General features: G+C 41.6%; 2 protein-coding genes across 2 annotated transcripts; both read right to left on the reverse strand.

The window, feature by feature from the left end:
- Positions 1–1,111: 1,111 nt before the first annotated feature.
- Positions 1,112–3,052, reverse strand: LOC146610124 (uncharacterized). Its single transcript, XM_085346175.1, has 3 exons — positions 3,008–3,052; positions 1,478–1,879; positions 1,112–1,405 (listed from the first exon to the last, which is right to left on the reverse strand). Exons 1-3 carry the CDS (start codon positions 3,050–3,052, stop codon positions 1,112–1,114), a joined length of 741 nt encoding a protein of 246 aa, XP_085202301.1.
- A 12,312-nt stretch (positions 3,053–15,364) lies between these two features.
- Positions 15,365–18,298, reverse strand: LOC146610125 (CMP-N-acetylneuraminate-beta-galactosamide-alpha-2,3-sialyltransferase 1-like). Its single transcript, XM_085346027.1, has 6 exons — positions 18,044–18,298; positions 17,756–17,952; positions 17,355–17,534; positions 16,293–16,338; positions 16,084–16,203; positions 15,365–15,544 (listed from the first exon to the last, which is right to left on the reverse strand). The coding sequence occupies exons 1-6, from the start codon at positions 18,296–18,298 to the stop codon at positions 15,365–15,367; spliced, it is 978 nt and encodes a 325-aa protein (XP_085202153.1).
- Between the last annotated feature and the right edge of the window lie 6,554 nt (positions 18,299–24,852).

Genomic DNA, 24,852 nt, shown 5'->3' on the forward strand with positions numbered 1-24,852 from the left:
TGGATCCAACTGCAGGCTGCTGAAGTGGAGGGTGAGTTTATTTGCAACTAAAAGGTACAACAGACAGGGTGGCGAGGAACAAAACGGTGAAAACTCTAAACTGGGAAAACTAAATAAAACACTAACCGGAATACAAACGTGACATGCAGGGAGAATGACCAGAGAATCAACACAGAAGGGTGGAAGGGAAATAACACAGACGAACCAGCAACTACCATGACAGAAGACACAACTTAAATACACTCAGAGAACACAGGGAGATTACACACAGGTGGGGAACACAGGTGACACTGATAAACATAACGAGACAGGGCAGGAGTGAACACAACATGACGCATACTGACGAGAGACTGTCAAAGTAAAACAGGAAGTACACAGAGGTTCAGACAGGAGGAGAGAGAGCACGGGGAGAACACAGACATAACAGGCTGGGGGAAACATGGACTAAACACAAAGAGAGACGAGAGCTCATAAATACACAGAGGGGCACAAAGGGGGTAAGAGTCACAAAGGGAAAACACTTAGGGAACACCACAACAGGACACCTCAGAAAACATGGCCTAAATAAGGAGTGAAAATACAAGGAACCAAGAATACTGGGCCAACATGGCCCAGGACCATGACAGTACCCCCCCCCCCCAAAGGCTGGCTCCAGACAGCCCAACAAGAAAAACAGCCAGGGCGGGCGGCGGGGGTCCAGGACGGAGGGCTCGAGGCAAAACAAAACAGGAGCACCAGAAGGCCAAAAGACAAAAAGGAAAAACAAAACACGAGACCCAACCCAAGAAAACCAATGAAACGAAACACACCACAGCCCAAGAAAAACGGAGTCCAAAACAGAAAGGTCCAGGGGGCCGGCAGCACAGGAGTCCAAAACAGAAAGGTCCAGGGGGCCGGCAGCACAGGAGTCCAAAACAGAAGAGTTCAGGGGGCCAACCGTGCGGACGGCAACGGCGGCGACGTGGATACAGTTCGGGAGGCCGGCTGTGCGGACGGCAACGGCGGCCACTCAGGCGACGGCGGTCCGGGGGCCGGCCGTGCGGAAGGCAACGGCGGCCACTCAGGCGACGGCGGTCCGGGGGCCGGCCGTGCGGAAGGCAACGGCGGCCACTCAGGCGATGGCGGTCCGGGGGCCGGCCGTGCGGAAGGCAGCGGCGGCGACGAAGGAGACCACGGAGCAGTTCAGGGGGCCGACCCCGACGGCGGTGACGTCCAGCAGGTGGCCCGGAAAATGGCCGGCGATATCGAGGTGCAGAACGAGGCTTGGGCGGCGGCATAACAGCCGCAGGACCAGGCGTAGCAGAAGCAGAGGCCGGACCAGACGAGGATGAAGACTCTGATGAGGCCGGACCAGACGAGGATGAAGACTCTGATGAGGCCGGACCAGGCGAAGCACAGGCTGAAGCTGGACCAGGCGACGACGAAGACTCGGATGAAGCTGGACCAGGCGAGGCTGAAGACTCGGATGAAGCTGGACCAGGCGAGGATGAAGACTTGGATGAAGCTGGACCAGGCGAGGATGAAGACTCGGATGAAGCTGGACCAGGCGAGGATGAAGACTCTGAAGCTGGACCAAGCGAGGCTGAAGACTCAGATGAAGCTGGACCAGATGAGGATGAAGACTCGGATGAAGCTGGACCAGACGAGGCTGAAGGCTCCGAGGCTGGACCAGACGAGGCTGATGATGATGATGAGGCTGCAGCTGGCGATGAGGCTGCAGCTGTTGCTGGCTGGACGGGCTCCTCGGGCCCTCCAGCTGACGAAGCAGGAGGCTGGACGGGCTCCTCGGGCCCTCCAGCTGACGAAGCAGAAGGCTGGACGGGCTCCTTGGGCCCTCCAGCGGAAACAGGAGACAAAGGCCGGAGCGGTCCCTCGGACCCTCCAGCGGAAACAGGAGACAAAGGCCGGAGCGGTCCCTCGGACCCTCCAGCGGAGACACGAGACAAAGGCCGGAGCGCCTGCGCTACAGGCGGCACTGGAGCTACTGGGGCCTGCGCTACGGGGGACACTGGGGCCTGCGCTGAGGGGGACACTGGAAACTGAGCTGAGGGGGACACTGGAAACTGAGCTGAGGGGGACACTGGAAACTGAGCTGAGGGTGGCTGCGAGGGAGCTAACTGAGCTGAGGGTGGCTGCGAGGGAGCTAACTGAACTGAGGGTGGCTGCGAGGGAGCTAACTGAACTGAGGGTGGCTGCGAGGGAGCTAACTGAACTGAGGGTGGCTGCGAGGGAGCTAACTGAACTGAGGGTGGCTGCGAGGGAGCTAACTGAGCTGGGAGTAGCTGCGGGAGAGCTAACTGAGCTGGGAGTAGCTGCGCAGGCGATACGCAGCTCGCGTTGACATCCGCCACACAAAACACAGCCCCTGAATGAACAGTCACGTTGTCTGGAAAAGACACAGAGTCCTCACTCACCACAGCCGGCGAATTAGAAGTCCGAACGTCCGGCTGTGGGGTGGCGCGACCACGGCGCGATCGGCGTTTCCTCCCCGCAGAGGGCTCCGACGGGCCTGGAAAAACCGCATCCGATAGGCGAGGCAGACGCGGCTGCTCCGGGGTGGCTGTAGTTTGTTGCTGCAGGACCCAGTCCGACAGTTCCCGAGCTTGCGCCGCCTCCCGGGCTTCATACAAGTGGAGTGTGTTTGATGGTGAACAACAGATGGTGCGACAGCACAAACATCTCCCCACTCACACGCTCTTGCTCGCCCAATCTGGAACTTTTGATCGTTAAATGTCATCCTTTCTATGTCCCTCGGGAATTCACTGCGGTCATTGCCTGCACTGTTTACATTCCGCCTCACGCGGACTCGGACACTGCCTTATGTGAGCTACATGAGGCTCTCACACATCAACAAACACTTCACCAAGATGCCGCACTCATTGTTATGGGAGATTTTAACAGAGTAAATCTCAAACTCACACTTCACAACCTTCGCTAGCACATCAACTGCCCCACCCGGGGCACTAGGACATTAGACCACTGCTACACCCCGTTCAAGAACTGTTACAAGGCCGGCATTTGGAAAATCGGACCATGCCACCATCTTCCTCATGCCTGCTTACAAACAAAGGCTAAAGCAGCAACCACCAATTAGTAGGGAGGTTGCTCGCTGAACGGACCAATCAGTGACCGCGCTGCAGGACGCACTGGATGACGCACTGGATGACGCACTGGATGACGCAGACTGGGACATGTTTCGGCGCAGCTCTGATGACATCAACATGTTTACGGAAGCGGTTGTGGGATTCATCGGGAAACTAGCGGACGACACAGCAGAAAGATCTATCAACCGAACGTTTCCCAACCAGAAACCGTGGGTGGATAAAAACATCCGCGACGCTCTGAGATCTGCTGCCTACAATGAAGGGCTCGTCTCCGGTAATATGGACCTATACAAGGCTGCATCTTACAACGTGCGCAGTGCGTCAGAAAGGCAAAGCGGAGCTACGGGGAAAAACTAGAGTCACAGCTACGACAGTGCGACTCTAGGAGCCTGTGGAAAGGACTGCAGACAATAAAGGACTATAAACGACCAGCCTCGTCAATGATGAATGCCGACGCTTCACTGGCTGATGAACGTTTTATGCTCGCTTCAACGCTGCGGCAATTAAAACAACAAATGGCTGCGCGCGCTCGGAGTGCACCAGTGAAGACAATGCATTCATCATCACAGAGCATGCCTTGAGGAACACCTTCAGGAGGGTGAACACCAGGAAGGCAGCAGGACCAGATGCAACCCCTGGCCGGGTCCTGAGAGCCTGTGCTGACCAGCTAGCACCGGTGTTCACGGAGATCTTCAACCTCTCCCTGGCTCTCCCTCCAACGTGCTTCAAACAGTCCATCACTGTCTCCCCCTCCATCTCACTCAGCACTGGAGCGCCTCAGGGCTGTGTTTTAAGCCCCCTGCTGTACTCACTGTACACTTATGACTGTGTAGCCACATCAGACACCACCTCCATTGTCAAGTTTGCTGACGACACTGTTGTTGTGGGCCTGATCTCCGACAATATCGAGACGGCCTACCTGGAGGAGATTAGGAACCTGGAGACCTGGTGCCAGGAGAATAACCTCCTCCTAAACGTCAGCAAGACTAAGAAGCTGATCGTGGACTTCACTACAAAGCAGCCGAGGACTTACAAGCCCCTCATCATCAGTGGCACGCCAGTGGAGAGAGTGGACAGTTTCCGATAGCTGGATGTCCACATCACTCAGGACCTGTCATGGTCCTGTCACATCAACACCCTGGTTAAGAAAGCCCGTCAGCGTCTTTTCTTCCTCAGAAGACTTAGAGACTTCCATCTGCCACTGAAGGTGCTCAAGAACTTTTACTCCTGCAAAATCGAGAGCATCCTGACGGGAAACATCTGCACCTGGTTTGGGAACAGCACCAAGCAGGACAGACGAGATCTGCAAAGAGTGGTGCGCTCAGCCGAACGCATCATTCAATCAGAGCTCCCTGACCTGCTGTCCATCTACACCAAGCGGTGCACGACCAAAGCTAGGAAGATTATGATGGACCTCTCCCATCCCAACAATGGACTCTTCTCACTGTTGAAGTCTGGGAAGCGCTTCCGCTCCCTTAAGGCCAAAACAGAGAGAATGAGGAGGAGCTTCTTCCCCCAGGCTATTCGGGCCCTGAACCAGGTGTAGGACTGGACTCTCACACACATCACATCACCACACGCACTCTGGTTTTTCTTCATGCACACTTCCTATAATTTATAATCTCTTTCTGCTATTTGCACATTTTTTTACTGTAAATTTCTAAGTTAAATCTGTAAATTTTGTATAACCTGTAAATTTGTAAATACTGTAAAACCACTGTCATTTAATGGTCGGGCACTACATTGCACAGCTACAAGCATTTCACCTCATGTCATACTGTGTATGGTTGTGTGTGTGACAAATAAAATTTGAATTTGAATTTGACTATAGGTGTGAGGGCTATGGGTCTTTAGTCATTGAGGCTGTCTATTCCAGTCTTTTGGGGGATGGGAATAATGGTGGAGGCCTTCAGACAAGTGGGAATAGTGAAGGGTATACCATGTTTACATACATACATAGATACATTAGGGACCAAGTGAACATTTTATCCTCCACTGATTTGTTAAAAGCAGGAAAAATGGGCAAGTGTAAGGATTTGAGTGTGTGTGATAAGGGCCAATGAATATGCTGGACAAGCAAGTCAGATCCATGAAGCCCCCAGCTCACACCTCACAGGACCTACTATCTATCTGTTACTAACATCTTTGTGTCAGATACTGCAGCACTCTTTCAGGGGTCTAGTGGAGTCCATGCTTTGACAAGTAAGGGCTGTTCTTGCATATCAATATCAGCAATTTGATTCCCTATTGATTATCTTTATCGATTCTCATTTGATTATCATTGGCTTATGGAATCACTGGCCATTGGAAATATTTGTTTGCTAAGTGAAGATCATCCTTTTTATATCCTTTTTACAGTCATGTGCAGTAGCGATTGCCCGGGGCGGCATCGTGGTGGGGGGCGGCATCACGGGCATCGGCAAAAAAAAAAAATGCTCGTACTCATGCTGCCCCGACGTCATGCCAGCGCATATTGGGAATGGCATAGGCCCCGATCGGTTTTCTATCGCCCATTTGCTGGGAGTAAGGGCGCCCTTGGTTTGCGAGGTGCGCATGCTGCTTGCGGCGCAGAGAGGAGAGGGCGTGGTGGCGGGGGATTCTCTGACCGGCTGGAGCGGCATCTAAAAACCAACTCGCAAAATAAAACAAAATAAAAACAAACCAACAAAAACGAAAACACCAGACATTATGATACAGACGTATAATTTGCACCAATGTTTTTTCGAAATTCTATACACGAAAAGTGAGCGCGAGAGCCCTCGGTGCACCTGCTCGCTGCTGAAGTCAAAGTAAACTATATTGTCATCTCCGCTACATACAGTCCAGTATATAGAGACACGAGACAATGAGGCTCCAGTTACAGCAGTGCAAGTAAACAAACAATATATATAAGAAGAGTAAGAAAATAAATATACACTTTAGGACTAGGGGTAAAGGGATCAATAACAATTTAAAATTTACAGTTTGATGATTTAAAGCAGGGGTCGGCAACACTGGGCACCCGTGCCATAGTTGGCACGCGAAGGGTTAAGTGATGGCACGACCATAGCTGGACTGGCCATTGGGCATTATTTTGGTCGGTGGCCGATGATTTTTTTTTTTTTTTTTGTAATGGTATATAATGAAAGTGGTGGATTGGCCAGATGCTGGTCGGTGTGTAAAAAACGAACTCAGTTGTTTGGTGGTGGCTAAGCTTCCACAGATTCAGTAATATTAATAAGTGGTGGATGCCAGCAGGTGGATGAGAGAAAGGGGAGGCAGGAGAAGAGACCCGAGGCAGCCGCCGTTCCGAGTGTCAGGTGAACTGAACTTCAGGTAAGAAGTTATGACCTGCAGTCTATCTGGGTCAGATATAATGGATTGGATTTATATAGCGCTTTTCAAGGCAGCCAAAGCGCTTTACAATACCACTATTCATTCACTCACTGGTGGAGGCAAGCTACGGTTGTAGCCACAGCTGCCCTGGGGCAGACTGACAGAAGTGAGGCTGCCATATCGCGCCATCGGCCCCTCTGGCCAACACCAGTAGGCGGTAGGTGAAGTGTCTTGCCCAAGGACACAACGACCAGGACAGAGAGTACGGGTATCGAACCGGCGACCTTCCGGACCGAACCATCTGTAACCTTTCGGTTACAGATGCGCTTCCCAACCCCCTGCGTGTAACTGTTCATATAGAGCGTTATTAGATTTATTGCTAATGCAATCATATGGCACAGTGACTTCTGAGGAAATTTTAAATGGCACTCGTCATCAGAAAGGTTGCCTACCCCTGATTTAAAGTCTCGCACACAACCCGTCAAAAGGGGAGGGGGGGCCTGCTGCTTCCAAATAGAGCACATTTCATTTATAATGTTGTAAATCCAATACCATTATGTATTCATGATTTGAATCCTGGGTTGTGTGAAATCTCAGAAATGCACCCTAGACAAAGTGAATCTATGAACTAAGGTGTAGATTATGGTGTTAGATCAGCGGTCCCCAACCCCCGGGCCTCGGACCGGTACCGGTCCGTGAATCGTTTGAGAAAGTTGAGGCTCAGGTGTGAAATGTATGGTTTTCAGGGTTGTTATCGGTTTTCAGCGTTATTTTGTCATCATTTTTATCGTTAACTCAGTTTTCCTGGGTCTTTTCATGTGTGTTATGAATAAATCTTCTTTTTTTCGATACCGGTACTAGTTTTATTTTGTAGTATTTATCCGCGACACCTTAAAGGCCGGTCCATGAAAATATTGTCGGGCATAAACCGGTCCGTGGCGCAAAAAAGGTTGGAGACCGCTGTGTTAGATTATGTTGTGGTGATCCTCGGGTTGAGGGATGGGTACTGGAGTGCAAAATTAAAACCAATGGAAGATGGACAAGAAAAGTTCAAAGCCATCAGGTACTCAGTTTAGAAAAATACGGAGCCCCGCAAGGGACATGGGAGAAAAAAAAATTAAGAAAAAAATTAAGAAGGACTTTTGCGAGATCTCGCAAAACAAACTCGGGATCTCGCATAACTTTTGCCACAGGGAGTGTTCGCCCAGGGCGCCAAACAGGCTAGGACCGCCACTGTTCATGTGTCTTCATTGTTTGACTCTAAGGGCGTGTTCGGAATGTTTGTCGTTCCGTAATGCGTTTCTACTTGCTCTGAGTCAACTAACGAAATGATAGTTTTACTTCCTCCGAATCGTTTAACCTAAGGTTTCTCAGATCAAATTTTATTAAGGTGCAGTTTTTTCAGATCATTTAATTACAAACAATACAAATATAATGACTCAATATATTTGGTCATTTCAAAAGTAATATCAGTTTTATCTTTCCATAGCGCCTTTCACAAGTACCTGTGACAAAGTGGTGACCTGAGTGTTTTGACCTGTGACCGCTGAGATAGGCTCCAGTTCAAACGCAACAAAAGAGAATGGATGGAAGATGAAGGACGTCTGACTTCAAACAGCATTGATGGTTCTGTCTAAGTGGGAAAACTGGATTATCTGTTGGCACACAGATGATTTTACTTATTTGCTCACGTGAAGAACAGATTTTTTTTTAAAGAGCTTTGTAAAGTGTAATATATCTTGTTATGTGGTGTGAAATATTTTCACTGTCTCTGGTGACTGTTTATGCATCTGTGTCTCAGTGAGTGCTTTTCATTAAGCTAATGCTGCTTCATCTTAGCTTCTCCTGAGTAAGGGATGAGTGAGTGTTAGGAGAAAGGATATAATTGTTTTTCACCATACACTCCTTCAACAGCTTCTTCTTTTCTTCTTGAGATCCATCAAGAGGTACGGATATAAATGTACGCCGGGCTGGATGTGGCCTGCGGGCCATGAGTTTGACACATGTGCTCTACCTAATCACATGAGCCAAGGTGTGAAGTTTCAGGTGAGCTCGTCATTGCTGGATATTCAGTGTTGAGAGTGTTATGGAAAATATTGAATAAAACTGCAAACAACAGGCATGCATGGCTTTTGAAGTGAGGTTTATTTAAAAAAGAAAAGAAAAACACTGCAGTGGAGAAAAATGTTCAGATCACACACCTAACCCGTTTTTCTGAGTGAAAGACATCACCCTGATCCCTTTATACTTCCCAAACAAAGAACGTTTCACAGCAGATCAATTATTAACAGATCCTTATCTCTTCAGTCTAGGAACAGTTCCGACCAACCGTCATCTCATCTGCAACAGGATGTCCAGAGCCCTCAAGAGGAAAATGAGTCTGCTGTGAAGGTGCAATAAAACTTGGACCCCACTTTTGATCACATTCCACATGCATACAACTGATGCCAAGAGTGAGCTTTCTATACTGAGTACAAAAGTGTTACTACTATTACTAAAGTGATTTAATTAATACATAAACTAAAGAAATTTCCAGTACAAGAGTCTGCAGCCTCCAAAACAAAACCATCTTCAACCGATCCAAGGGCTGTGTGGTGCTCCAGCAAAAAAAAAAAAAAAAAAAAAAAAACTAACAGCAATGATTAATCAACACTTATTCAGTTGTTACAAATGCAATCACACAGAAATGTCTCAACCATTAATCAGTTAAATGACTAATTGGTTGTCTGGTTTTAAGCCTAATCCTTTTTATTTGTTCTAGATGTGAATCTCTTGAGTTTCGTGAACCTTGGTTGGATGAAGGATGAGCTCAAAAGAGGCTGTCCAGTGTTTGCCAATGTCCCATAAAAAGGGAAAAACTGTAGCCTGCTCTTTCAGGCCAGCAGTCTTTGGTCAGACATTAGTTTGCCTCTTCTGACTCAGACCTTTTACTGTTATGTATTATGTTGTTGTTATCTGGCCAAGAACTTCCATGAAAAAGCCAAATACAAGCACTTCTTCAAAAGGCAAATGGCAAGTCTAAATATTACCAATTTACCTCACAAATGCCTTTATTGTGGTTTTTGAGTTCATACTGGGGAGACATATATATATATATATATATATATATATATATATATATATATATATATATATATATATATATATATATATTAGGGGTGCAACGATACACAAAATTCACGGTTCGGTTCGGTTCGATACTTTGGTGTCACGGTTCGATATTTTTTCGATACAAAAAAATGTTCATGCATTTTTAATTTGTCATTTATTAAAATTATAAATATATATTTTAACTCAAAAGTACAGTTTTTGAATTTAACCCTAACCCTTGTGCGTGTTTTTTATTTTGACAGCGAATGCGCACCTGCGGACCACTTATGTGCAGCCCTGGTTATTTAGCTCATCATATTGCAGCCACAGAAATTCTTTTGTCCATGAAACCATAAAGCTGCACTTTCTTTTTGCCTCATAGTCTGATTTGTCATAACTTCTCCGTTTTGTGGTAAGCTTTTCTTTGGCTGTCACTTCTTCACCCTGACCTGTCTTATTTGGCTCAGCAGAACTGAAATGCTTTTACACACTCACTCACATAAGCTCAGCGATTCTCTGCACGATCAACCTCTCACATGTTTAAGCTTGCTGCGGGAGATTTCACTTGTCATGTTTGCATAGTAAGCTAACGATTAATAAGACGATGTCAGAGGAATTGGTGCACAAATTATCATCACTCACAGATCAGTGCTGTCGCTCTCTATACACAGTTCGCACGATTGCAAAGTGAAAGCAAAAAAACAAGCGCAAATTCAAACGCGATTACAATATGTCACATATTGACAGTGGCTCACCAATGCCAATGACATAATTACCCAGCTACATTTCTGAAAGAATGCAAAAGCATTGACATATATTTTTCCTACAATAGCCCGACAGGCAGGGAAGAGATAGATTTTGGTAGCCCGACTGAAAAAATCGCTAGCCCCGGGACGTCGGGCTAGCGATATTGCAAGCCCTGTATCTGATTGAGGAATCACTCATCTTTGGAAAAGAGAGTTTATTACAGAGAAATGTCTCTTTCCAAAATAAAAGCTATACTATCCGCTTCTTCTGGGCTATATTCTCAGCAGCATAAGGAGAATCATGTGCTAACAGCTGTCTAAATGACTCGGCTAAAGTTAGTAGCATGCTTGCTTTTTTTTGTCTGCTTCCACTTGTCTTTGCACTACGATGATGTCGGCGTAAATGTGCAGTCATATTCGTTGTGTTCCCGCTAGTGCTTTCAGGTTAATCTCGTTGAAATTACCTTAACGCCACAACACGGCAAATCTCCGTTAACGAGCTACCGCCGATCACTCCGTGCATGGGGCTAGACGGCCAACACGTTAACGAGCTAACTGCGCTAACACACTAGTTCACACCAATGTAATTGAGCATTGCATGGCACATTCAACATACTGTTTTACTTTAGTCCATGACTCGCTTACCTTCAGGGTCATACGTCACATGAAAACCAAAATAATTCCAAACGCCAGATCTGAATGACGTTCAATTTGCCTGTTGCAAGGAGAGCTTAACTTCTGTCTCGCTAGCTTGCCCTGCGCTCTTCCCTCTGACTATGCTGTCTGTGTTGAGCGCTCAGTGGATCTGCGCTCGACAGTGCAGCCTAGGCGGAGTAGTCGAACACAGATTCACTGAGCGCTCAACACAGACAGCATCGTCAGAAGGAAAATTGATAAAATAAATTACAAATGTTGTATTGTTCGATACATATGCGTACCGAACCGAAAGCACTGTATCGAACGGTTCAATATCGATACGAATATCGTTGCACCCCTAATATATATATATATATATATATATATATATATATATATATATATATATATATATATATACATATATACATATATACATATATATATATATATATATATATATATGTGTGTGTGTGTGTGTGTGTGTGTGTGTGTGTGTGTGTGTGTGTGTGTGTGTTAAAACACACTTTTTTTGCTTAAGAGCATTTTATTTACCCTTGTTATTCTGTTTGAGTAGATTTGAATGGGTGATCCTTTTCACACTGATGAGTGGTTAATGAGTTCTTAAGGCCACTAAAACATGAATCCTATATTGCCCTTTACTGAACACAAGGGACATATTGGTGGGTCATAATAAAACTTTGAGATTATTCTTGTAAAAGTTGTAATATTTAAATATTTGGTGACTAAACAAATAAATGGAACATATTGGTGGGTCATTAATTTGACAAGAGGTCTACAGATCATTAAAAAAAAGTTGGGTAATCTTTGTTACATTGCAAACAATTATATACTTAAATGCGAGCATGCTGCTGCTCACTGTAAAGTACATTGCCAAATTCAGTGATCCCACTGGTGAAAAATATGTGAAGGAAAAGTGGCCTAATACAATATTATCTATAAACATACCTGTCCAGCTGTCCAGTGATTAATTGCACACATAGGCAGGACCTCACAACAGATGCATCCTCCAGAAGGTGTTGTACATTATACATGTATTTTTCATCTATTGTATTTACCAACATCAAGAAGCCGCAAGCAAAGAGCAACCACACCATGGTACATGTTTAACTAAAAAGAAGTTTATTGATCAAATGTATTTATTAAACAAATAGAAAAAAAACAGCCAAAAAATACATGTTCAAAGCAACACAAGGTTAGCCCAGTATCAGAAAGAATTGTGTAGTCCACTCTGTAAAGTGGGCAGTCATAATAATGAAGCAGTACACTTTAATTTCTACATTCAAGACGTTCTTCATATTTTTGGCCACCAGATGTTACCAGAGAGGACTATCTTAAAACGCTTCGATTAATGAACCGTTTTTTAACACAAGCTTCAATGCTTCAGAAAGCTTCGTTTGGCCATCACTAGTTCTAGTTCAAGCTATCCAAATACAATGTTCTCCTATGGCCTATTCCATTCAATTGAGAAGACTAAACATTACCATCATAATCATTTACTTGTGATGCTCCTCTTTACCAGCAATAAAACACACTTCTAAGATATAGCTCTTACATTTTACAACAACACATATAACTCTCAAGCAAACAAAACCCTTGACTTTATTAAATTACAACCCCCCTCACCCCCCACCCCACCCACCTACTCCCTCACCTGGTCTCTTCCTGAGACATCAGAACTAAATAGGAACCTATAAACACAGGAAGTGAGACAGCACTTCCTCCTTTTGCTCCTGGAACACAGGTAAGTAAGGGGAGTTCAACCAAAGTAAACTAAACAAACTAACAGTTGGAATAAATAAAATGTTAACTTAACAAACTTTCAAAGTTGAAACGTTTGTGTCTGTGTGTACCTGTTCGTCTGTGTCTATATGTCTCCACCCCCTCTAGCAACATCTCAGGCCCTCCAAGGTATGGCCCTTACCACACTCAAAGGCTTTAATTTCATCTGTACTGAGCTGCATCATCTTTTCTTTCTTAGGAGATACTTTGTTTTTGTTCCACCTAGGATTTTGCTTAGAAAATGACTGAATGCACAATGCTTTTCGTTTAATGGGTTAGTAGTCATGATCATTCAACTCCTAAGTGCTATCATCTTTATCACACTTTCTTTTTTGGTCAGCTTGATTAGCTGTCAGTCTACTAGGTTTTATCTTTTCTGTTATCCCTTTAGCAGTTGGTGTGGTGGTGGTTGGTTTCGCAAAGAATAAAAAATACTGACAGGAGTTATTTTGTTTGACATTTTCAAGCTGTGTGTGTGTGTGTGTGTGTGTGTGTGTGTGTGTGTGTGTGTGTGTGTGTGTGTGTGTGTGTGTGTGTGTGTGTGTGTGTGTGTGTGTGTCTTATCTTCCAATGACAACTAGTTCTTCAAAAAGCTAGTGGAAGGTCTAAACATTACCTGCTTACTTTATCCATACCCTTATGGGATAATACCTAAGGAAAGGTGTAAAATGTTTTTTAAAAAAATTATTATTATATATTTTAAAAACAATCACCACGAATCCTTTCAGTCTATTACTGTAAAGATTCATTCAGTGATCAATTCATTCATTAAGCGATGTAGTTGTTTAACTCTGATTATAGCACTGTTTCAGTGTGCCTGATATATCAGAAAAGGAAATCAACTTTGTGTTCTGTAGTTTCCTGTTCTCTAGATTATGACCCCTTACATAATAGGAAGGAATAGCAAACCTTTTTCTTTTTTTTCATTTTAAAGTAAATTACAGATTCACTTTGCTACCTAGCTAACAGATTCTTCCTGTTGCCAAAATAGAATGGGGAAACTCACAATAACAACTTTAAGTACACTAAGGTTAAACCAAATTTTCAGTCATTCAGAAAAATAACTCACAATTGTGTTTTTTATGTTATAGTTTTTTTTTCCATTGTTAGCTTCTTGTTTCAATCATTTTCTGTCCTAAACTGGAAGAAAAGTACATGGTAGTTTTCAGCAAAAATATCATCACACTACCATTACCTGTTTCTGCAGGTTTTCTGCTTTAAAAAAACAGACTGACTCAACATAGACCAATGGCAAGAATTCTTAGATGGACTCTCTAAAAAGAAGCAATTTCACAGCGTGTTAATCTGACCTGTTTAACAACTGTCATATAATTCCAATGTTCAGCATCCAAAAGTACAATTAAAAGTTGGCAAATGTCAGTTTCATCTTTTTACCCTGGTCATAACAACAAACAAATTATTTTGCTCATATGCCTTTTACTTGAGCACAGGAAACTGATTATTTTGTCAGCTTTTGTGTAACAAGGCCAGGTAGTGGATGTAAACTACAAATAATCTTTAAATCTTTTCAAATTTCTGACAGTTGATGACTTGTGGTCTCTTTGTCACTGTGTGGATTCTAGGTGAAGTGTTATTTTAAAATTAGCTATTTTAAACCACTCAAGATAACTGGATGTTAGCTTGATTGGTTGTTTGTCTCCCTATGTTATCCCCTTGATTTCCAGGCATCTGGCTTTCCAGGTTTTCATCATTTGTCTTTTGCATTCTTGTCATTACATTCATAGCCACTCTATCTGATTTTATATATTTACATTTTTGTTTGTTCTAAACAGCTTCTTCTTCTCTTGTAAGCCATGAATTTGAAAGGAATACTGCCTGTTGGAAGTATAAGTCCCAGGAGAAAAGAGACTGTGTGTAGGTTTACAGTTACACATAACCCAATGTGTTATGTTTTACATGTTTCTTCTGCTTCAGCAAGACGTAAAAGAGCACCCTCTATGTATCATCATCTATAATGACATATCTAACTTTAAACTTTTGTGATCCATTAGTCTAAAAGTCAAATTTGTTGAATTCTAATTTAAATTTTGTAATTGCAAAACACTCAAATACTTCCATGTTTGAAGCTTGAAAGAAAAGACTGCCTGCCTCTGTTTGTGTTTGTGTGTTTGAGTCCTTCCTACTCTGAGAGTATGACAGCTCTCCACTTGCATAATAACAATAACGCAAGTTTAAGGAGATCAACCCTGTAAAATTCTACAAATCTAAATATTTGGTGACTGAATTAAACACCCTCTATGTTATAAATTACTTTACTGCACCATTTTCCTTTTCATGCAAACAGCTTACTTTAACTAAGAATAATACTGCTGTTGTCTGTCTTCTTGTAATTCTGCCAACTCTTAAGAAAATACTTCATTTCTTAAGAACCATAGATGTTAGAAACTACTAAAGAGTATGACCCCTGGGTAAATTTTTTTACATGGTTAATTTAAGCTATGGATGGGGGGGGGGGGGGGGGGGGGGGGGGGACCTACCAAAATGTCACGTATCCAAAGACTTCTTTAACGTAACCCCTTTCATGATTACTAGTCCTTCCTAAAGATTCCCAATATCAGTTTCAGTTAGGAGGGTTAGGAAATTACTATAGTTGTAGATACACATCCATTTGGCTTTCAGTTCTTTTCTTACTGAGTGTATGGCATTCAATCACATTTTTTTCATTAGGCCTTCATAGAACTTAATTTTTTGTTGCTGAGCTAGTTGCTGGATGATGTTATACTCATAATTTCCAGGATGTACTCCAGTTCTTAACCTTTTGTTTGTGAGTATTTCCCAGTAGTGACTCCAGTTTCCATCACTGTCAGCGCCATAACCAAACACATCAACCTAGGAAGACAAAAAATGAACATATGAATGAATGGGAAACAAATGCATGAACAAAATGTCCCTTTTTTAACTAAAATCCAAACAATGGCTGCTGAAAAATGAAATGAACAGTTGGACAGCGACCTGAGCACTAAATGGAAACACTATGATTATACCATGAGTATACAATGACAAAACCTCTTATTGAGAGGTTTAGCTAAAAAGCTTTCCATGAAGGAATGTCTTCTAGATTGTAGTCTAGTCAATTTAAGAAGGGGACACATCAAAAATACTTGCAACAGCTTTCACTTTCATAGGGCATGTGAACTGAAATTTAACCATTCACAGAGTTTTTTAATCAAGTGGTACTGGTGGGTAAACCTGCTCTGATCTTCACCAAAGACATTTTGAACTTTTGAAATGCACATCTATTTAGGAGAGCAATATAAGAACAAAAGAACAAATTAGCAAAGACTCAAATGGACCAGCTTGTATGACAATAAAAATCATATTTTATTTTGTACGTCTGGCACTTCAGAAACTGAAAACTTTGTACTTACCTCATCACAAATGTGAAGAGCAAGAATTAAAGCCATAAAGCCAGTGGATGGATAACGTCCCTCATTTCCAAGCCAAACCTCATGTACATATTTCATAAAAGCTGGATTTACCACCATGACCTGTTAGAAATTAGAATGAGCCTTTAAACAGCTTTTATTTTTAAATATTACCATTGCCACCAGGAAGCTTTGCCATTGACGCTACTCACCAAATCCTTGTTAGTTTTGATCTTTGATTTCACTGGCATATATGACCTGTTGGAAACAGCATGACATTGAAAAATATGAAGTAGGTGTTTAACAAAAACAAAGCTAAAAAAGGCATGGTCCGTCTTGAACATGGAGAAGGATCAGAGTAATGGTTTGATACAGAAATTCACCTTATTTCACCTCACACTACATCCATCAGCCAAATCCTTTTAATCTGCATACATGTTGAATTCATGCAGTGGCATTCTATTTTTGCATTTGATGTAAATTCTGTACTGCAAGACGATCTAGGGGAAATCTTTTGAGATACTTTGCTTAGTAGCAGGTGTCGGTAATTTTAGCAGCTGGGAGAGAAGAAGGTAGTGTATGCTGACTGTAACATCTAAACCTTAGAGTGTTATTTTTTCTTTTAATGGGGTGGCATTGGTGGGACCAAGAAGAAAGCTGGGCAAGCTCAGATGAAATCAGAATATTTTATCTGAAACAAAATAAAGTACAAAATGATTGTATGATTTTCATGTGCCCAAATTAGTGGCTGCACAACTGCCTAAAAATGGTTCACATAAAATAACTTTTCAACAAGCATTAAGAGTCTTTATTTAATTTTTTTATTTTTACTTTATATTAAGTCACAATCCTAAGAACAGTACAAAAGCATACTTAAATGAACTACAGTAAGATGAGTTGTTATGAGGACACTTCATCTGTCTGCATGTTGCATAAAAATGTAGTCATAGTATGATTTCAGGATAATCAGTTTGTAGTGAGCTTATTAAGAAGGTGCCATCATTTGAAGTCTGTCTTCGTGGAATACATTACAGAAAGACTTTGAGCTCTCTCGCTTAACTGATTTTGCTTGTAGATTTAAAAGACGTCCCAGTGCTGATTTTCATCACTGGGAACTTGATCTTAATGAGGCAGATTTTGCTATTTTATTTTTTCTATTTTATTATTTTCATTTAATTATGTTGTCTAAAACAGGTCTCTTGTAAATGAGACACTGAGTCTCGTTAAATAAATGTCAAATACATGTGCATGTAGCCCTGAAAAAGAGAACTCACCTTCCAGTAAACCCTGTTGTAGAGGCATTAATGAGCCACTCAAAGTCCTGTATCTTAAAGGGAAACAGTACAAAATTGGTGTTGTCATCCAAATCCACAGCACTCTCTGGATACATGACACGATGAGTTGTCTTGTTTCCAACGTCTTTTTCAAAGCCTCTGGTAATACCAGTGTTCATTCTAAAAAGCACAAAGGGATATATTTCACATCAGTTTGGATCTTTTGTGTAGGAGGGGATATTTCACTGCATTTCACTGCATATCTAAGCATTTCACTGCATATCTAAGCATTTCACTGCATATCGTACTGTGTATGACTGTGTACGTGACAAATAAAATTTGAATTTGAATTTGAATTTGAATTTAATGGTAAAGAAAAATTGCTTTAGCTTAGAAAGTACCTTATGACAACTTCATGTAAATCTATCAGCGGTCCATAATGCGATCTCCTTAAATTACCAGAATTACCCACCACAGCACAAGTCCTGCAGTGGTCATATTTGGGTTGTATAACATCTGGATTCTTTGGGAAGATCTGAAACAAGTTGGCCACTGTTGTTTCATAAACTCTGAAGCTACGGCTTTCAGCCTGCAAATCCTGTCAGACATTTCAAATAAACTTTGTTGTTAGACCAAATGAGCTGGAGGGGTGTGTGTAAAAATGTCATCCTTTCCTGGTGACTACTTACCTTCCACCAGTTGAATTCATTCTGTGAGAGGTTTAAGTTTGCAGTCAAAAATGGTTGAACACTTCTATTCGATCGATCCAGAAGCAACTGCTTATCCTCTGATAAACATTTTATGCAAGCACACAGCTTTTGGTCCACAGCATAATGAGTCAATTGGTAGCCCGTTTTGAAATACACACCAATACCAGTGAAAAACAGCAGGAAAACAAGTACCTTAAATTTTGAAATCATTCTAGATGTGCGACCAGGAAACATTACCAATCTGCAGACAGAGTGTGTGGAGATACACACAAGTTATGCTCACAACAAGAAAAGACGTCATATAATGCTTATATAATATATATCCATATTGTGCAAAACGAACGATATAGTCCTGCAAGGATAAGTCTTAACTTAATTGCCACTTATACAAACCCATTAAAAACTAAACAAATAAATAAAGAAGTCATGTTTATTTTCAGGAAAGTAAACATTTGGCTACATAAAACGTCATCTGTTTTATGTGATATTTGTATTCACTCATAAGAAAATAAAGAAAATAACATCAGCAAAAATTAAGCTTTTTTTACCGCATCATTTGTAATAATATGATACTTACCCGGTCTGCGAGGAAATCCCTTTCTGGTCTAGTTTTATGAAATACAAGTACAAAAGTCGCGTAGACTCACTATCGGTGACAACCTTTTCACCGTGTCACTCACAGGTAACTAACATGACATCAATACACGTTTGCTACCCGAGAACGCGATGCCTTCGTCTCTGACAAAGGTGTGGAGAGGTGTGGTTTGTGCGGATTTCCTCACGTTCCCATGTTCGCGTTTGGAAACCGACCTGCAGACTATCAAGTCCTCCACAAAACCTTACTTTGTTCAACTTTGTCCTAATGTGACTGTTTTCGCTTATAGAGAATCCTAACGGCTTTAAAGGTGTAAATAATCACAATATGAGCTCTGTTTATATCCAGTTTATTCACTGAGACAACACACAGCGATTAATAAACAATTATACAGTATCAATTTTCATTTTAAAAAGCCGAAGCAGACCGCGCGCGCGCATGCTCTCCATTTCACTCTTCGCTGGGGGAAAAAACAAAAACAACAACATGTTAAATATGAATCCACATGGTTAGGATCTCTGCAACTTAGCTGTGCTTCTGTCACGTAATAAATGTGGACAAAGTTTGTGTTTTTTCCCAATTATGAAGCGTATTCGTATATATTACTTACCTTAACATTTGAATGAGAGTTGCTGTTGTCTCTCCTCAGAAAAAGGTAGATTAGAATAGGGCTGGGTGCCACATGAGTTGGTTGCCACATGCTTGTTACTGCCACATTAGAGCACACAGTCAAATTCTGTTGACATCACACATTTAAATATAAAGAAAACAAAATTGATTATTTTTGGCACTAGACAAATGAAAAATGTATCTAAAATCAGGGTTAATGGAATTGAAATTGAAAGAGTGAATGAAAATAAATTTCTTGGAGTGATAATTGATGATAAGCTGAGTTGGAAGTCTCATATAAACCATGTGAAAACAAAAATGTCAAAAACCATTGCTATTCTCTATAAAACAAAGCATGTCCTGAACAAAAAATCATTATACACACTTTATTGTACTCTGTTGCTTCCATATATGACTTACTGTCTGGAGATATGGGGTAATGCATATAAAACGAACACTCTTCCTATTTTCAAGTTACAAAAAAGAGCTATAAGAATTATAAATCAATCAAACTATATAGAACCAACTAACATTTTGTTTATTAATCTGAATACCCTGAAATTTTATGATTTAGTTGAATATAAAATGGCACAGATAATGTATAAAGCACAAAATAACTTGCTTTGCCGCAGTACTCAGAAGCTGTTTAAAGTCAGAGAGAGTCAATAAGACTTAAGGGGAACAGATTTCTTTAAAAAAACAAAACAAGATGAGGACAAATATAAAGCAGAGATGTGTTTCTGTTAGAGGAGTTAACCTGTGGAATAGTTATGACAGTGATTTAAAAAGGTGTAGTTCATTTTCCTTGTTTAAAAGTATGTTTAAAAATAGAGTATTAGAAAAATATATATATCAAGAATGAAAAGAGCAAAAAAAAAAAACCCTCTTGATTCTTTTGCTTTGCTGTAGTTACTTATCTAAGGTGGAAAGTTTTTTTTTCTTGTTTGTTTGTTTGTTTGTTTTGTTTTTGCTTTGTTTTATTATTTGCTTCGAGCCCTGTGTACAGGAGCGGCATACAAAAAGATCTTTTGTTAAAAGGGTTGGCGTAATAAGCAAATGCTTCAGCCAATACCTTTTGATTAGCCTTGTCTCATGCTTTCTTGCTTTGTGGTAGATCTTTGTTCTGTATTCACTGAGATATTTGAATGCTAATCAATAAAATCAAAATCAAATCAAATCATAAATCATTTGATCTATCAATCTGTCCATTTTGCAGACACACACAAAACTTTGCGGTGAGGAAGTATTTTGCCATTCCCATGAGTCAGAGTAATTTTTTGTCTCATTGTTCTTTTTGTATTAAAATCTCACACAATATTATTCATTTAAAAAAATGAATGGTGGTCCTGTGTTGTTGTTGTTGTTGTTGTTGCAGACAACAACAGCACATATATTTACATACATTTGTCATAATTTGTGACTTGTATGACTCTGAGTCAGGGTTGCTACATCAAGACTAGAGACCTTAAAATGGAGATCCCCAAAATTTTCTATATCTTGGTCATAGTCAAGACTAAAAATGTTCTGAGTCAGGCTGATATTAATGTAGTACAGTTAATGTAGTACAGTTTTTTCTGTTTTTTTTTTTTTTTTTTTTTTTTGTTCATTTGTTGTTCCATGTTTACACTGACTGGCTCACTATTGCTCAAGTTAAAAAAGAAACCTTCCAGAGAAAAACTTAAATACGGGGGCCTTCTTGGTATATGTTGGCATTAGTAGTGATAATCCCAAATAATGACATCTGCATTGTTTTCATGGATTATTTACACTGATGTCAGCACTGGTAATATGGAAATCTATTACTTCTGTCTGTGTCACAGTGAAGTCATAGAATGTTGTATTGCAAAGAAACAATGTTTTAAAGAGCTCAAGCAAATTAAGTGCTTATGTCAATGACTAATACATAGCTTTAACATTTGTAGTCGATCCAGTAGAAACTAAAACTTTTTCATAATTCCTGTGACCCTGACCTTTGACCAATGACCATGAAGCAATACATAATAATGTGGTGTATTTTATTATGTTTACCATTATGATTGGAGCAGAAATGACTAAAATCTTTGGCTGTAAGACATTTTAAGACATATTCATGCAGTGTGTGATTTTGTGATACTTCATGTTATCATTGTGTCATGGTCCTGGGTCGTTGACCGAGCGTTTTGTGTTTATTCTGATTTTGTATTAGTTTAGGGGGTACCTGAAGTTTGGTGTATATTCAGCCCTACCTGTGTCTGTCCTTGGTGCTCTGTTCATGTCCCCGTGTTGTGTTGTAAATCAGTCTGTGTGTTTCCTGCTTTACTTTGAAGGCTCGTGTCCTAGAGTTCCTGTTTTGTTCTGAAAGTCTGTGTCTGTTGTCATTGTGTTCAGCTTGTCTCCTCCGGTCCTCATGTGTATTAGGTTCAGCTGTTCTTCCCTCCTGTGTGTGATTACCTGATTACCTTGTGTGTGTGTGTATATTTAGTGGGTGTCGGTCTGTGTTCGTTGTCGGCTCGTCTGCGTTCTATGGTGTTCTGTTCCTGTCGCTGCGTCTCTCTGCCCCGCACCCCTTTTGTATGGTCTCAGGTCATTTAGTTCTCCCAGTTTAGGTTTCTTCAGTTGTTTTGTCATGCCTCACTGCCTGTTTTTGCCACTCCACCACTTGTAAATAAACACTCGAATCATCAGTCACTGCCGCATTTTGGGTCCTCCTTTTCCCCCACACCTCACGGCTCACCCCGCCAGCCGTGACACATTGTGACGTTGTAGGGCATTGTATTGGGAAAAAAATCCATCATGCCCCAGTATTTCCTGATAGGGCAATATGTTTACCAATGATGTTATATATCTGGACAAGTCATTTTTACAGAAGTACACTCAGTCCGCTATGATGATCCCTATGTATTCAAAAAGAAAAAAAAAACACACTTAAGTTTTGTGTCAATGGCACCTAACTGTGTACAATACAACACAATTTTTTATTTGTCACATACACAGTACAACATAGTGAACTGCTTGTGTTCTGAACTGTGGACAGGACACATAGCCACGCCATTCCAGGGCTGGTTTTTAGCACGTGGTGCCTAGCCAGGACCCTTACCGGATACCAGGTGGGAATCGAACGTGCAATCCCCAGATATGTGTAGTCCTACCACTACACTATCCAGCTGTGTACTGTTTCCACTGACACTTTTGTCTATCGTGTCATCTCCTTTTGGCTTTGAGACTTTGAGTCTTCCTAGATGAGAAGTCAATTTATTCAGCTACATGTGGAGTTTGTATGTTCATATGAGGTTAGAATTGTCAGTGCATAAATCCTCATATTACAGTACAAATATTGAGGCAAAGATGTGTCCATTCTTCACTGATGGCTAATTCAAACAAGACTTTAACTCAATTAAAGGTTTGACAACTTCACAAGGCTTTTCCCCTCTTATCCACAAGTGAACTGTTGGTCAATAATGGCCTTTTCTTCTTGCATCCAATTCATTTCCAGCACCATCCTGCATTTGTGTTTTTGCTCACATCATTCATGTTTTTTATTACCTGTGGTTCTGATTTTCTCTTCTAAGTCGCTCAAGTCTTAAACTCATCTCAAGTCTACATGGTGGTGGTAGCTTTACTCACATTTCTGGTCCCATTTACAAGTGTTTCATTGGGTGAGCTTCAGTAGACTCCAATCTTTGCTGTAGTTTTTCCATTTACTATCCCAACACACATCACCCTTTCTGCCTGAATGCAAGCTGTTTCTCTCTTCTCTCCCCTGACCTTTGCCAACTCTCAGCCTTATCACACACTCTGTGCTCTCCTGGCCATCAGCAGCCTTGAGTCTTAATGCAGGCTCTCTCTTGCCTCCTGTATTTTGCAACTCTCAGCTTCAGCGCAGGCTCTGTACTTTCTGCTGGTCATCAGCAGCATTGAGTCTTAATGCAGGCTCTCTGTTGTCTCTCTTCTCCTTCACCTCATCAACTTTTCCATGGTGTCTCTCCTGGTGTACATTGGCAATGAGCCTTTTTCACAGGCTCTCCTTCTCTCTCTTAACTTCAATCTAATCTCATTCCTTACCTCAAACATGGCACTCTCCTGGGGTCTGTTTCAGAAAGCGGGTTTAGAAAACTCAGAGTTAAAAATGATACACAGGGTTGAGTAACCCCGAACTGTCCAACTCGGAATATTCGGTTTTAGAAAGGCTGATAACAATTAGTTCAATCAACGCGGAGTTGCTTTAACCCCAAGTTAAGCGCGGATACAGATTAAGCGAGTCACCATGGAGACGGAGGGAAAGAAGGCGCGGTCAATGTATTTTACAGCACTTGAGGCCGAAATTCTGATGGCAGCATATGCCGATAACATGCAAATTTTGCGGAAAAAAACTAACACAGCCTCAGCTGCAAAACAAAGGGAGCATACATGGCAAAACATAGCCGACAGAGTCAATGCGTGAGTGTTAATTTAAACATTGATCTAGGGATTTGCACCCATTTAACACGTTATTTTATTATATTATATTTTATTTTATTTTATATTTTATACATTTTATTTCGTGATGTGATGTGAGCGCAGGTGCAACCCAACAGGCCCCAAACGTTCCTGGCAGCAAGTAAAAATGAAATATAAAAATATAGTCCAAACAGGTAAGGTGTAATTGTATTATGAGCCATAGTGCTTGATCTGTTTGTCCGATGTCAATCAATTGCAGTTAGAGGCTACATTAATTTTCTTTCTGTAAGCACTTATTGAAATTATCTGAGCACATTACAAGTACATATTTGCTTACTCTGTATGCTCAAATGTGACCTGTTATAGCCAACAGAAAAAAAAGCGGAGGCCCGAAAAACAGGTGGGGGTCCTCCACCACCACCACTCACAGAGGCTGAGCAGTTGGCTTCCACATTTGTGATAATGTTGGCAGCATCACATATGATCTTCACAGTGCAGAGAACACAAATTGGCATCCATTACTATAATGAAATAATTTGTTAGTTTGAAATGCTACAGGGAACTATGTACCTGTACAGTAATGCTGTGGAAAGACTTCCTGTTGGAATGTAAGTGCCATCTATACAGCCAATCACGCCTGGGAACCGTGAAAATAAATGTAAAATTTAAGTAGTAGTTCAAATATCACCACATCATGAATTAAGTTTTGTTCATCCTGATACCTGCAATTTTGTGGAATCCCTCTTTGATAAATCTTGTGGGTCTATGACCGGGGAACACCACAAACGAGTACAGGAGACGTTTCAGTGCAACTGTAACATTCCTGACTGCCCAACAGACTTGGAAACGTGCTCAGCGTCACCAATATTATACAGAAAGCTTCCGTTTGCAAAAAAAACGAAGTGCAATACAAATAATATGTACAGAACTGAGAGGATGTCCGCGATGTGTCACATGAGCAATATTAGGCCTGAGGATGTTATTCAAATAAATTATAAATTGTGCTGAAAAACGGTAACGTTCACACAGGAAATCATCAGGAAATGATAAAATGTCCGAACGCGCTCTAATCACTCTCTCCCGGCGGAGAGCTCTGCGGAGAATTTGGGCTTCAACATCTACTGGCTCTTCAAGGAAGGGACACGCCATGTCTGACACTTCCTACAGT

Source organism: Diplotaxodon limnothrissa, linkage group LG22 (genome assembly GCF_057381915.1).
Source record: "Diplotaxodon limnothrissa isolate DT_005_m linkage group LG22, D_limnothrissa_male_GT1.1, whole genome shotgun sequence".
NCBI classification, from domain to species: Eukaryota; Metazoa; Chordata; class Actinopteri; order Cichliformes; family Cichlidae; genus Diplotaxodon; species Diplotaxodon limnothrissa.

What these genes read in the sequence shown, in the direction of transcription:
- LOC146610124 (XM_085346175.1), bottom strand. Translation starts at nt 3,052, where the DNA reads ATGAGGAAGATGGTGGCATGGTCCGATTTTCCAAATGCCGGCCTT. An exon ending in ATTTTCCAAATGCCGGCCTT is followed by an intron (nt 1,880 to 3,007) that starts GTAACAGTTCTT and finishes TTTCCGCTGGAG; the next exon opens with GGTCCGAGGGACCGCTCCGG. An exon ending in CAAGTCTTCATCCTCGCCTG is followed by an intron (nt 1,406 to 1,477) that starts GTCCAGCTTCAT and finishes CGCCTGGTCCAG; the next exon opens with CTTCAGCCTGTGCTTCGCCT.
- LOC146610125 (XM_085346027.1), bottom strand. Translation starts at nt 18,298, where the DNA reads ATGTTTCCTGGTCGCACATCTAGAATGATTTCAAAATTTAAGGTACTT. An exon ending in ATGAATTCAACTGGTGGAAG is followed by an intron (nt 17,953 to 18,043) that starts GTAAGTAGTCAC and finishes AATGTCTGACAG; the next exon opens with GATTTGCAGGCTGAAAGCCG. An exon ending in TTACATGAAGTTGTCATAAG is followed by an intron (nt 17,535 to 17,755) that starts GTACTTTCTAAG and finishes TGTGCTTTTTAG; the next exon opens with AATGAACACTGGTATTACCA.